This window comes from Haliotis rubra, unplaced genomic scaffold, assembly GCF_003918875.1.
Source record: "Haliotis rubra isolate DU_JTF1 unplaced genomic scaffold, ASM391887v1 Scf155, whole genome shotgun sequence".
In the NCBI taxonomy this organism is placed as follows: domain Eukaryota; kingdom Metazoa; phylum Mollusca; class Gastropoda; order Lepetellida; family Haliotidae; genus Haliotis; species Haliotis rubra.
The window spans coordinates 526,940-541,785 of NW_025765503.1; the positions used below are offsets into that span (position 1 = coordinate 526,940).

General features: G+C 41.5%; 1 protein-coding gene across 1 annotated transcript in view; it reads left to right on the forward strand.

Annotated features, from left to right (window-relative positions):
- The window catches only part of LOC124270821, a 58,547-nt gene that overhangs the window by 4,215 nt on the left and 39,486 nt on the right, over positions 1-14,846 (forward strand). The window contains 1 exon segment of the mRNA XM_046705879.1: positions 2,670-2,785. Coding sequence (XP_046561835.1) covers positions 2,670-2,785 — 116 coding nt within the window.

Below are 14,846 nucleotides of genomic sequence, written 5' to 3' on the forward strand. Positions count from 1 at the left end.
TATTCATTTCAGACTTTCTTCTGGTTTTTAAACGACATTTGCTGAACGTTCTAGATTTGATCCTCTTCAAATACATTTTCAAAAGAACCTTTACATTGAATTACGTTACAGTTTTGAATTAATATTTATTGAATCCCCAGGCAGACTCAAATACTCACATCCCGTATTTACTTTAATCAAAGAGGTGTTTTTCTTCCACCACCCGGTAGAGACGAAAGCGGCTTTGAAGTGGTAGTAGACGTTGATGAAGATGAGGAGAGAATGAGTCACTGTCACCCTGCCCCCCTCCCCATAGTCTCGTGTCGTCATCAAGCAATACCCCCTGCAACGTCTGATGCTGCTCTACAACAACAGCTGACGAAAAGAAACACGTCTATATGTAGCCATAATTAACTTTCGTGACATTCATTTTTGGCATATGATTGTCTCTAAAAAACACCTCGATTACTCGGAATATACATCAACTGGGACACCACTTTAACACTTCCTCAGAATTTGATTGAGTGGTACGAGACTCTGAAAAAACCCATAGTCGTACATAAAAATCGCACGACCTGTGATATTTCTGTAACACGACACATCCAATACCCTTGCTGGTTTTATTGCCAACACTATCAGAGGACATATCCGAACATACAGTGTATTATATTGCCCTTTCATAATGATAAAAACCCTGTTCCCTACTCAAGTTTCGTTACGACAATGACGTCACCTCCTCATCTTGTCAACGACGTGGCGCTGAATTTCTCTCGGGTGTGATTTGATTGGATGTTATTTTTAGCTCTGAACGACATAACGTGGCGAACGGATCCGGGGTGTACATTTCAACAGACTGGGAAAATAGTGATAATTGGAAACGGTCTGAGAAATACTCATGGTTGATATTTGTTGCTAACACCAAACAGTGGCAGATAACATGCTAGTTTATTGCATTTAATAAAACGCATGTTACGTTAAGAGAACGTATTAAGAGACACGAAATTAAGAGACACGTACTCGGAAACAAAGACCGAACTCAACCTCAACAACAACGTTGGCAGTGTTACCATACATGGGCAAAATTATAAATTTGATTGAAGTTTGCCTTCTGTATGATGAATCAGTCCGTGTATTCTTTGTGCTGCGGCCCATCCAGCGATCGATTAACTACCGAACAGTGTAGTTCCTGTGTCACATCGACTCCTGCCGTAACACAGAGGCCCATGCAATATTGAGACAGTTCTGTTTTAGAAAAAAAACAGCAAACAAAATTCCCACGTCTGTGTAAACACGGAAGATCATTGGACTTAGTTTTTTCGATACCACTGCGCGCACCTCGGACGAGTCATAGAACGTGATATAGGAAGTGTCGGTTTAGTTTAAAATTGAACTTTAAAATTGGAAATACTAGCGTTTTGAAAGAGTAATTCAAGAATAAGGTGCAAAACCTACCTGGGTTTTGGGGGATTGTATACACCGAAATGCTCCAGAGGTTTACTATTGATGTCGTGGAAGTGTATGTTTAAGCAAATACAAAGATATGAGCTGGGTTTGTCTTGGCAGAGTGTGCCCTTATGTCGGACATTCTCGGATGATCACCTGTGTCCGGTTTGGTCCGAGATGACAGTACAAGCAGATGTGGCGGCGACTTGAAAAGGGTCACCTCTTGCACGTGCCATTGTGGTCAGCTGATCCCTGGGCGATAAACCACAAAGGGACACATGATGACCACGGGGACATTCAACTGGACACAGAAAGAACTAGTCCCCGTGTAGTTGTTAATGTAAATCTTACTGTCACAGGTCATTGACGCGAGGAGACAAGGCATACCGTATCTGAATTCAATAAAGAAAATGGGGGATAGTTCACAAACATGGATATTGAAATAGTGAGGGCTGTGTATAGTACTAAGGACGCGCCTTCCCACTGTATTCTCAGAGAAATCACGCCCAAAGCATGATCTAGTAATTACCTACAGTGTTGGTCCAAGAAGGTGTTTGGATGATGAAATGGACACACTGTATACAGAGCAATAAATGAAGATATTTATTGTTTGTGTTCAATATTTTGAGTTGTCCTTTATTACAAATGCGAAGAAATATTATGAGAGGGTGGAGTGGTTTTCAATTAATTACATAAATACATCTATAATACGAACAATTAGTCACAGAGGATGAGCACGTTCGGCTCTACTGTTGTCACAACCACATAATGCATAAACAGGTAAATGTTTGTTTGTTGCCTGGCAACACATTACAGAAAAAAACGATCTTATAATTTTTGGCAGTGGTGGGATTGAGATAATATTGCATACAACCAAGATGTTTGTTATTTACACTGATCCTGATGAACAAGCATATTGTAGACTTTGATTGGGGATTAATTAATAGAATTAGTTACACTTCCCGAAAAACAATCCGTCTTTTTGCACAGGCTGATGCGAGATGATTTGGTGTCGAACGAAGGCGTGTGCTGATTAAACTCAGCCTGTGGACGAATTAATTGCTAGTATTTGTCGTTGGTTGCCCTTATTGGCAATGTCAACAAGTCAACATAGAACCTGACGACTAAATACTCCCCTCTCGCCCCTCTCTGTCCCCTCAACACGCTGCAACCCCCTGAACCCCCCTTCGACTGTACAAACTGTGTATGTGATTAACTGTTTTATCAATATTTACTCTCTGTTGCAGGTTTGGATACGGGCGACATTTCAGTGAGGAAACAGATCTTTGAACTTCTGTCGGCAATATGTGTGTATTCCAAGGAAGGCTACGCACGCGCACTCGCCGTGTTCGAACAGTACAAGGTAAGGCTGCTTGTCATACAACTATTCAATTCATTTCATTACCGGAAGTATGATGGCGGCAGATTAAAGATATCGTCCAAAGCATGCTGGGACGAACTGTTTCAGTTGCAAAGGCGTTATGTAGACGGGACGATGAAAAGAAGCATGCTTGGGGCTCCACAAAATTAATCACATGTCTGGATTGTTGTTTTTAAAACAATACATGGTCCTTTCGAAACCATGTATTGACTTTTGTCTCAGTAGATGCACTGGCACCACGTTAACTACACCGGATTTTTTGTTTCTCGAAATACGGATAAGTCGATATTAACGATGATACTTAGGACTTCGAGTTAACGAGGTTTTTCTACATATACTATTCAACATTTGATAAGCATATTCTCGTGTCCAGGTTGGAAGGATATTGACGTTTGGTTTGGATATGTTGTCATGATAAATAGTATTTGGATGCATATTCCGTTTCAGTTCAAATTAAGTAAACATATGGACATGAATCAGAAAGATACTGTTCCTGAATACCCATTACGGACATGTAAGGACGTTTACTCTTAGCTCTTGTTTGTAAAAGAGCATTGGTAGGGGAGCTTTTATTGCCAGGGAAGTAGTTGTCTGTGATTAAGTCAACATCACAGCAGTATTGATTTAAAGTCAAAACACCGGGAAACTAACACACTGATTTGTTATGGACCGAGGAAATTGTCTTCTTCGTGGTGAATGTTGAACACCTCAGCTGTACGTGGACTCGCTGTCCCTGTCGGCTTATGCGTGATGACTGACCACTTTGGACTCTTGGCTTCCCAACAATCATGGCTGACATTCTAGGAAGGGGTTCAGGGGAGTACACACAGGCCAACACTCTCAGCAACACACCGCAACAATTCACCAACGCGCCAACTCTTGTAGTGAAAAAGTTAGTCATGATTCAGCTCTTCAGTGTATAGAACGATGATTTTTTAGGTTTTCTGTACATCCACCTACGTGTTAATGAATATGATCATTTTGAAGTTTTAGAAATGGGTTGACTAAATTACACAGAGTCAGAACATCGTCACTGCGATACCTCATTTTTAAACTTAAAACAACACACAGTCAGTACACAATGGCAAAGGTGGGGTGGTCAAGTGGTTAAAGCGTTCGCTCGTCACGCTGAAAGACCCGGGTTCTACTCCCCACATAGGTACAATGTGTGAAGCCCATTTCTAACGTTCCCTGCCGTGATATTGCTGGAATATTGCTAAAAGCGACGTAATACCACATTCATTTTTTATTATTATTATAGGATATTTATATAGCGCACATATCCACGCACTAGTGCATGCTCAAGGCGCTGGTATTTTTTCCCTCGACCATTGGATGTAAATATCAACAGCACTCATTCACTCGCTCACTCACAGGACACAATGAAGTACATTATCACCACGATACTGAATTTTTAAAAACACTCCAGTACACAATCTACAGATATCAGAAATGTCGTTATTGAACGTAGCCTAAATACCTTATTCTGAAACTTTAAAACGCCAGGACACTACAATACACATTTCACAATTATCAGTAATGTCTTAATTAAACGTGGCCTAAATAACACAACATTATTCTAAACCTAAAGACGTCAGTACACCATCAGTCCGGAATACACATAACCTATTTAAGAAACCGAACGTGACCCCAATAAAATAAGTTCTGTAACCGTCCTGTAACCGTTCTGTGACCGTTCTCAACCTACTCTGGTAGTGAAGTAGTTTAAACATGCATTAACGTTACCGTCTTGCCGTAACAGCATGGCGTTATCGCAGACACACTTCACCCTTTGTTCTACCGCACATCACAGCGACCAGACATTGAAAGACCAGCCTCGGGGGCTACTGGAGATTGGAGTCCCCCAATGCCTTCAGTGTGTAATAAATGTAATAGTAAAGCCTCACCAGGGTTAACCTGTCGTCAGCTGTTTTGGTTTGAGTGGCTAAGCCTTGATGATAGTACATGGACATGAGATCTCAAAGCATTGGGAGAACAATATTGAATCTCATTGAATGCTCTTTCAATGCGGGTCATTTGGCGATGTTTTCTCAAGTACTTGACATGCATACAAACACAGATATAAGTTAAGAAGGCGGACAAGAGCTACCCCCTTCCCTACTGTACAGGTCCTTGACGTAATATTAGTAAAGCGTTTGAAGCTCGTTTCTTTGGTGTAACATGGCGGTGATGATTGGTCTGGTCTTGTCCGACATGTTGGTTTTGAATACGATTGAGATTTCAAGAACATGGGTGGTTATCACTTAAGTGTGAGGCAACATAAGAGTCTGGCTTTATAACAAACTTGCCGCCCACGATATATGCTCGATCCTTCATTACCAAGGTGGTTTGAATAATTCAAGCGGGGCTCATTACCACTTGTGATTTTACTGTCTCAGATTTGATTTTAGATCCGAAATATTATTCTAATTCAATATCCAGCTTTTCTTCCTGAAATATTATTCTAATGCATTATCCAGCTTTTCTTCCTGAAATATTATTCTAATTCAATATTCATCTATTGTTATTCCTCATAGTACCCCGGAGAAATTTCTCACTGTTGAGACAGCCTGATCGGAATATTTCTGACATGTAATTCCCCCATTATCATATTATTGGGGAACCATTATCAATCACAGCCGTACCTAATGGTGAATTTGTCTGGGGTCACGTGCAGCACATGCGCCTGCATATGCAGTGTTGTGCCACGTCACAATGACTGCACATTATGCAGACAATATGGCATCGTCACATTACCGTAGGGGGTAGTGGCAAACGGACCACATGTGAGATGTCGTGTTGCATCGATTCTGTCAATATTGAGATTTATACGTAGGCATGAGTCATGCTCCTTCTTGAACTAAACAAACAGGTTTGCGCATTCTTGAATTTCTACCTTGAGTGTTTTTGTATTCACAAGAAATGCCTCTTTTATAGCCATTATACTACGGTTGACATTTTATTTCGTTCATGGATAATGCTTGAACGCATTGCCCAAACACATCTGTGCAGTTTGTATTCTTTGAAAATACTTCCTTCAACACACCAAACCGGTTCATCAAAACAAAAGCAGAATATTATAATAGACGCAAGGCAATTAACATTTCGCTTGAATTATCTAATAAGGAGACATCCATTATTATTTAATAATTGTACAAAAATCCTTAAAAATAGTTTGTTTGCCATGCAGATACGTTGTCTGAGAAGTGAAAGAGCGGGAATTTAATCGCCTTGTGATAAATTCACTTATCTGGACATTAATGTTTGGGTTTTTAAATGCAAGACAAGTAACTGTGACTGTTGCCATGTCAACATCTGGTTTGTTCCAGTGTTGAACCGGTTCGTCCTATATTTAACCTACACTCTGGTCCACCATCAACTGACTCCTCCCTGCTACCGTGACGCACGTTTTGCCGAACACTGACACCATGTGATAAACGAGTTAAATATGAAAATGAAGTTTATACAAGTCTATATTCGCTGCTATATGTGATTTATCAACATGTTGGCCGACACTCGTGCATAATACGATTTCATAATACGGAATCCAGAAGCATCGTCTCTTTACAAACAATAAGAGAAGTTGATTTTTTTAGATGAAAAGCGTAATTGTGACAACGTTAAGTCACTATTATGGGCCCAGGCGCCTGTAGGCTGACAAGGAGCAAGTCTCTTGACAGACTGATATGTCACAGCCTCAGTGAAGTGCTCGCGACCAAGCCCATGAAGCTTAAGCATGTTTAAGTTCTTTGGTTTGCACACGCGAAGACCTCAACCATTAACTGCCATCCACACGCACGCACGCACGCACGCACACGTCCATTGAACACATTTACCACCTGTTCCGCTTTCACGCCAACAATATTTCACGATCTACTGCCTTGCGAACCATCCTGGGAATACCCAATATAACAAAGATCAGGCTGCGCGAGCACCTGTTGCACGTGATCACGGGAAAGTGACAATGAGCGAGAAAAGCAAGTGCCACGTGCAGACCGTGATAAAAAAAGGCTGTGGCCGGTATGACTAATGAGGCAGATAGAGTCATTAGTGACCTGTTAAAAAGGCCTTGTCCCCGGGGGATAGGCATAGACCGAGTACCTGTCGATGTCACTGAGATTGCTCACAGTCTATGCGAATTTTAACTGCACAGGTTCTGTAGGATATGTCAAGTTGTCCTATGTTGTATTATGCTGTAATCTGCTTCAGACTTTGACTTGAGGAAATTTGATAGACCACGCCGAACTGTTTTTATGCCGATGTCGCAAAAGTGGACGTTAAAGAAACACTTGAATTCAGTTGTAAATTTTAGTCCCGATCGTGATTTGATATTAGTAACCATGGACATTATTTCTGTGCATTAATGGGTTGGTGGGGTAGCCAAGTGGTTAAAGCGTTTGCTCGTCACCCCGACGACCCGGGTTCGATTCCCCACATGGGTGCAATGTGTGAAGCCCATTTCTGGTGATTCCCTTCGTGATATTGCTGGAGTATTACTAAAAGCGGCGTAAAATAAACTCACTCTGTGTATTTAGGATAATCATTAAGTGATAACTATCTCCCTTGAGCAACCAAACCGCGTGTGATCGTGGGTTTTAATCCCTGTTGTCCCCATACTTGTGTCGGTGGCTTCACCAAGGAGACCAGGGTTACCTCGGGTTTCCTCCCTCATTAAACAGACAAACTGTGATATAAGTGAGATTCTGTTTAAAGCGTCGTTAAGCCCGCGTCATTCACTCATACAATTAACTGACATGTTGAGAGATCATGGCTATCAGTAAGTATAGTCACGTGACTTGACTCGTGATTGCTATTGGTCAGTGTCCAGCTCTTTTATAACTCAAGATCCGACATTCAGTGTGAATATATTTGTTGTAACAATCGTAAGTGAGGGTGCGGGGCATAGATAGGTCACACATGCCCTAGTCGCGGCAACAGGTACATTTGTACAGGTGCGCAGGTAAAATGTATACAGGTAGCAGTCACGTACAAAAACCACTGTACCCTTTATCTGAAGAGGTTTCCCCACGGAGACAATAAAAGACATGCTCGTATTGACATGTGTTTCGCTGCAAAGCGCACCTACACCATATCTAAAGAAAGAGTAACACACCTGCTTGGCACCTGAACTTAAAACAACAACGCACCTGTAGCAGTTTTTCTGTTTGAGCACGCGTTTTTAGAGGTAATTATGAACGGACAGCGACCGGCGTGAATGGGAAGACAAGCGATGGCTTCGAGTGTGGACGGAGAGAGGGCGAGAAGGACCGGAGTTAAGACCTTCCGTGTACGTGACAATGACAACATGGTAGATGTGTGACATACCTGGTCTGTGATCGAGTCTGTGACAACTATGATCAATGGGGTTAAACACATTCATCGAGTTAGGTATACATTTTTTAGAGTGTAGATGTGAATATTCGTGATTCTTGGGACTCATGCGTCCATGTAGACAGATATGCTGGATACATCCAGTCAGACAGTCATGCATTTGCATTGAGTACATCCAGTTAGGCAGTCACACGTTTGGATTGAGTACATCCAGTTAGGCAGTCACACGTTTGGATTGAGTACATCCAGTTAGGCAGTCACACGTTTGGATTGAGTACATCCAGTCAAACAGTCACACGTTTGAACTGAGTACATCCAGTTGGGCAGTCACACGTTTGGATTGAGTACATCCAGTTAGGCAGTCACACGTTTGGATTGGTACATCCAGTTGGGTCACGTTTGGATTGAGTACACGTTAGGGATTGAACTGAGTACATCCACATCACATGTTTAATGAGTACATCCAGTTAGGCAGTCACACGTTACAATTGAGTACATCCAGTCCAGTCAATAATTAGCACACAATGCAATTTGAAGAGTACAGATACTTTGTGCAAAACACACGTACATGCACAGAACTTTGTGCACGTGAAGTACACACAATATGATGACAATCAAAATAAGCACACTATCGCATGTAGTCAAATTAAATACCCACAGTCATACCAAATCATAATCACACACAGATTTGTACACACAGTCACAATAAGCAAGCAAACACATTCATCCAGTCGCACCTTCATATCTCCAGACACAATATGAATAAAACACACAGTTACATCACTGTTTGTTTTCACCGACAGTTGATATACCTTGTATAGCTCATGACATGTTGTAACATACCACGACACTGTTTTGACGATATTTGTGATTGTTTTGGAGATAAACTGACCGACAGAACCATCTCCTATCCCTGATGGTACCCCTCAATCACTCCCCACACAACTTAATCCCTACCCCTATCGCATGTCCCCCATAACTCTAGCGACCCCCCATATCTGTCAAGTGTACCAGACCTTACTGTCACTGTACGAGACACCGGCATTCAGAATATTTACAATAGCTGCTTAATTCTGATGTAACGGGAAAGTTGGAAGGTTAAATGAATTTCACCAGCGTCATAAATATGGGTTAATGCGGTTAGAGTTTGACGTGATTAATTACTCGCCCCAGCAACGACTGTCTTGTTATCCTATTCTGCCCATCATGTAACGTTATACATTTTACGATTTTACTGAGATTATTTTATATCTCAATATTCATATTAAATTAACATGAATGTAACTCTTTACGATGAATGTAACTGTTTTCTATATTTAGTTAATCACCTCTATTCCGAAAAATGTTACGAACAAATGATTTTATATTTTATCCATTTGATAAACCATATTTAATTTGGTCGACGAATGATTTCAAACTGTTAGAATCGAAAGAAACACAAATCAAGCTATATCCAATATGTCTAGACCACGGGTAAGATGGCGACAGTTGGAAGGTCACGTGACAGGAATTTGGCACCCAACTGTGCATGCCGGGAGATTTAAGACCTTTTGTATTGCCGTATCTCGTTCTAAAGAGCCGGTGTGTCATTTACATTTACACTCCAGAGAACAGCTAAAACCCTCAAATTTGATTGCTTTAAATGCCGCCTGTTAGTTCAATATAACGCAAGTATGACATAAAACGTTATATGAATTAGGTGGTACCTGGGAAGATGGTTTATCCCCTATCGTTTTCTGCTAGAGTGATTTCCTAACTAGTAGCTAAAACGAACAGGGCGTTTGCTCTGGAGATTGTGTCGAAGAGTTAAATGCATCCCTGCCAGTATTACCTTAGTATGAACCTTCAAAATTACCACTTATGTGACAATAATTTGAAAAAGGGGGTTATTGCAATTGGTTGTGATATGTCATGACTGTTCGTTTCCAACTTAGGTTTCCCACTTATCCGCTCAGATCTCACGATATTGACGCGTAACTGTCGAAGTATTTCCACCGTTTTTTATATACCAAGTGTTTGGAATGCCGTTGCCAATATAACACTTTAGGAAACCCAGACAATTGTTATCAACAGAACCTTGGAGCCACACCAGTGTAAGACTATCCAGTAAATAGTAGATAGCGGCTGTTCCGCAGTAGTATTCCGGAGATTGTATCGGACTTCTTTCACGCAATACAATACAAGTCTTAGGTCATATATCGTCTTCTTTCATGCCAAATCGCGGTGTTTTTATGCTAGATGAACTTTATATGCAGAGATTTGACCAAAATTCATGACGGTCCGTTACTTATATCATATTGCGCATACGAGCATGCCCAAAACGGATCCATCAAAATGCTAAATGCTGTAGATATGTCAAAGGGATCGCCATTAGTTTATAACGTTGATGATAACGTACGTCAATTATGAATAATAATAAAAAATCATAATTAAATCATGTTTTGGTACTGTTCAACCCATCTGTTTATTTTACTCTGTCATGGCCATTGTAATTTGATCATGAATATATTACACTGATGTTAATCTGATTCTTGGTGTGATATGTTTAAAAGAACGTTGTGTTAATGCCAAGTCTTTATGTTATTGCCAGGACACGCGGTTCTATTTCACTAATGGACTGTTATGGTTACGTATATTAAGATTATTACACGTTCCCAGCAGTTTGTCATGACACAGGGGTCTAACCCCCTACACATTCCAGCTCCACCCCGGGAGACCAATCATTGCCCCATGCTTGTAATGATAAGTTCTATTATGTGACGTAAGGGCGACTGTGAAGACATGAGGTAATTGCCCATCATTATCATAATGACCAAACACGATCTTTCATCAGATTAAACACGATCCCTTCTAATCAGCGCCACATCTACCTGGGTTAGTATGGCCAGAGATGCCATCAGGCCCATTAGTATGGGTTGGGGAAGTTAGTGCATATGAATTAACGGTTTTGGTATTGTTTGTCCGAGACGAGGGCAACGCATTAAGTCGAAAACGTAGTGCGTAGTTCAAATGCACATTGCTCAGGGCCCCGTTCCTAAAAGCGATCGTAGCGCAAAGTTGATCGTAACTCCCATACTCTAACATAGACTTACGACTGTTGTAGCGCTACGATTGAGGAACGGGGCACTGTTCGTAGCGACACGTAGCGACTCTCAACTCCTCTGCCTTGAAACTAACACTGTCGTAGCGATACGATCGCTTTGCGAATCCGATATTTTTGCGATATTTTTTCAGCTGCCATTTTGTTGAGGTAAATGCAGAAAAAATGGACACATGCCTTTGTAACTTTGACAAACCGCCCGTGAATATTCAACATTAAACGACATTTTCAAATAAAGTATTATAACCCCAAACAACACATGTAAACGTAGATATTTGTTTTCGTCTTCCGGGTTCTCAATCAAGCAAGGCACTGACTTTGTAGTCCCTGTCTTCAAATGCGCCGGTAATGGTCATTTTATCAGCGATACCTGCCATTCCCGCCAGTTTTGATATTCTATAATCGCCGTAAACAAAGCCGTGAAGGAAAGCTGTGAACGCCGAACTACCCCCTTCACCCTCGGATCATAAAGTCCAAAGTGATAGCACCATTAACAGTTGGAAGTCATATTGTTGGTATTTTATTGTTACGGTCTTCGTATGGGTCAGTGTTTACATTTATACTGACGGAAAGAACAAACGGAACGTCTCAGGAGAGATCTGTGTGCACCTATTCTTGGCCAGTTGGTCATATAGCGAACATAGCTGCTGTAAATATCACGCAGTTTGTGAATGTGACACATGTTTGTCGAACAAAACTTTTATTAATGTTAACGTTTATCTGGACGTCCAGATTTAAAGCCTAGCCAGGAAGGGTGAGTGAGTGAGTATGGTTGTACCCCGCCTTTAGCAATATTCCAGCAATATCACGCCGGGGGACACCAGAAATGGGCTTCACACATTGTACCCATGTGGGGTATCGAACCCGGGTCTTTGGCGTGACGAGCCAGCGCTTTAACCACTAGGCTACCCCACCGCCCTAATCAGGAAGATATATGTGGCAGTTAGGTATAATAATGCCAAGTTGTGAACTGAATATGAAATAGTTGTATAGTTATAGTTCTGACGTTGTAGTGTGACTGTTGTTTCCGAGTTGTATTATGAGATAACGACGTTACGTTATCTTGCATGATAACAACAAAATAAGTTCTTATGATTGTGATGACACCAACAAAGGGGTACTATAAATTGTTATGATTCACTGAGTCAAGGAAGTGTAGCCGTTTCTGCAGATAGATCGATTAGAAAACATTTACACGACTGTCAGGCAAACTCACATTTTAGAATTATTGATGAAAGTTCATAGTAAATGGTTTTGTATCAAATCCATCACAACTGACAAAAGGGTCTTATTAGGGTCTCTTTGTTTGATTTTCTGATCAGTTTAATAACCTATGCCCACAGATCTCACGGTAATCGTTAATCCGTAGTTGTTGCTGTCAATAACCGTAACTGTTTAGTCTGTGTTCAAGCTGTGCTGTTTTGATTCAGAACTGCTGGCAATGTGCCTTATTTATGCATACGTACTGCGCATTGCTGAGACAATGGCAAAAACGCTCAAAGAACGTCTGGAATTGCTATTCCTAAAGAAGTTTAATAATCGCATTCTTAAGGCTTAAATGGTTTACAGAACATGACGTCAGCGCCTCGTTTCTAATACCGTGACCTATATTTGAGGGTTTTCTAATGAGACGCCGTTTCGACGGTCTACCATGTGTTTAGCGGTGGCGCGCCATCCGTCGTCGACGTCGCCAGTTTATGCCTCATCACACTCTTCACTTCTTAACAAGAAGTTCCTCCGCCACGTCCTGGTTATGATGCGTCAAATATATGATAAGAATTATTGAACTGACATCCTGAAAATCACGACATAGTTACAGTTTGCCCGATCTTTTCCCCCTGTTTATGATGAACTACGTTGAGGAAAACATAGAACCATCTTCTGTTACAGCGAGGTGTGCGACAAGGTGGAGAGCTTTATCAAAAGAATAGGGCAATATAATTCGACTACAGGCGCATTTTCCCTCAACCTGTTGTTGACCAAACCTGCCTGTTAGACAACTCTCAAAGATGTTGTGGAGAGATGTATACCCTGACCTGACTTTTGACCACTCCTACTCCCCATTTTATCCCAACTTAATCTCTCACCAATCTTACCCCCTTTCTGCATCATATTCATCCCCATTCTTTCATCACCGCACCTGAAACCATGCGTTTGGGTGATTTGTTTTCGTGTTGACGTCATTGTGTTTTTTCATGACATGTGCAACGTCAGCCGTTGTTGTTTCAAACCATAAATGGAATGAAACCAATCCTTAGTCAGTCATGCCAGTGATTGATGGCATGAGCATGGATCACTTCTCTAGCCTGCAGGGGCGGTGGGTTAGCCTAGTGGTTAAGGCGTTCGCTCGTCACGCCGAAGACCCGGGTTCGATTCCCCACATGGGTGCAATGTGTTAAGTCCATTTCTGGGGTCCCCCGCCGTGATATTGCTGGAATATTGCTAAAAGCGGCGTAAAACCAAACTCACTCACTCACTCTAGCCTGCACTTTTATTCCCACCAATGCACAGTTGAGTCATTTATGCTTATTTCCTGAATATCCACCCAATACCCAGTTTAATCTCACACACTTTTCCCGAAATATGCACTCAAAACACATTAGGCACAAGTAGCATATCCATCTAATACCCAATTATGCCGCACGTGCTAGACCTACAATTCTCAGGGGTTCTCTAGCACCACATATTCTCACTGCACTTACTTCTCATTGTATTCCCCGGAATACCCACCAAATACACATTAGGCACAATTACCTGTTCTGGAATATCCACCCAATACCCAATTTTGCCGCACGTACGTGACCTACAATCGCCCTAGGTTCTCCAGCACCAGATACTGCCAGACAGTGCACCAACTCATTTCTCATTGTGTTCCGGTTGTATACCAGTTATATAGGTGTCGTCATATCATGCGATGTCCCATGTCACTGATGCTACGTTACGATGCAATTTCTCTTGTCCACGTGCAATCTTACATCGCACATGTTCGTGTGATTAATTAGAACACACCAACAACATGATATTGTTCCGTCAGCACAGACGAGTATCCAACCCCATGTACAGCAACCTGTCAGTGTGACAACCGGACTATGGTGTAGTATTGGGTTGGAGCTGTGAGGGCTCGGGTAAATACATACCCCCTACACCGTCGGTTTGTTGTCTCATGCATGATCCATGTACTCGTTCTGTTTGTTTAAGAGTTACGTTTTCCTTGTTTTTGACCTTCAAAGTGAAAGATTATCGCACGTGACCTTGACATATGAACATAGAGCTCTTGACGCTGTGGCTTAAGGAAGCGCGAAGCTGTTACCTTCATTGAGGTGTTTTCAATTCAACGGGTCAAATCGTCCCCTTGGTGTCCCAAATGAGTCATCGAACGACTTTGTTGTTAGAGATCAAGAACAGTGACTGTGGCAATCTGAATAGGTCGTCATACATATATCAACGTGTAAATAGTGTATGTTATATACAGGTATTAAAAGGATTCCGTGGTCTAATGTGGTCTAAAACTTAAAAGGGTATGACAACAGGGTGCTTGAGCTGAAGGGGGTGACAATGGGTTAGCGTTGTTAAACATAGGCTCTGATCACTTTGCAACAGAGGTAACTGGTC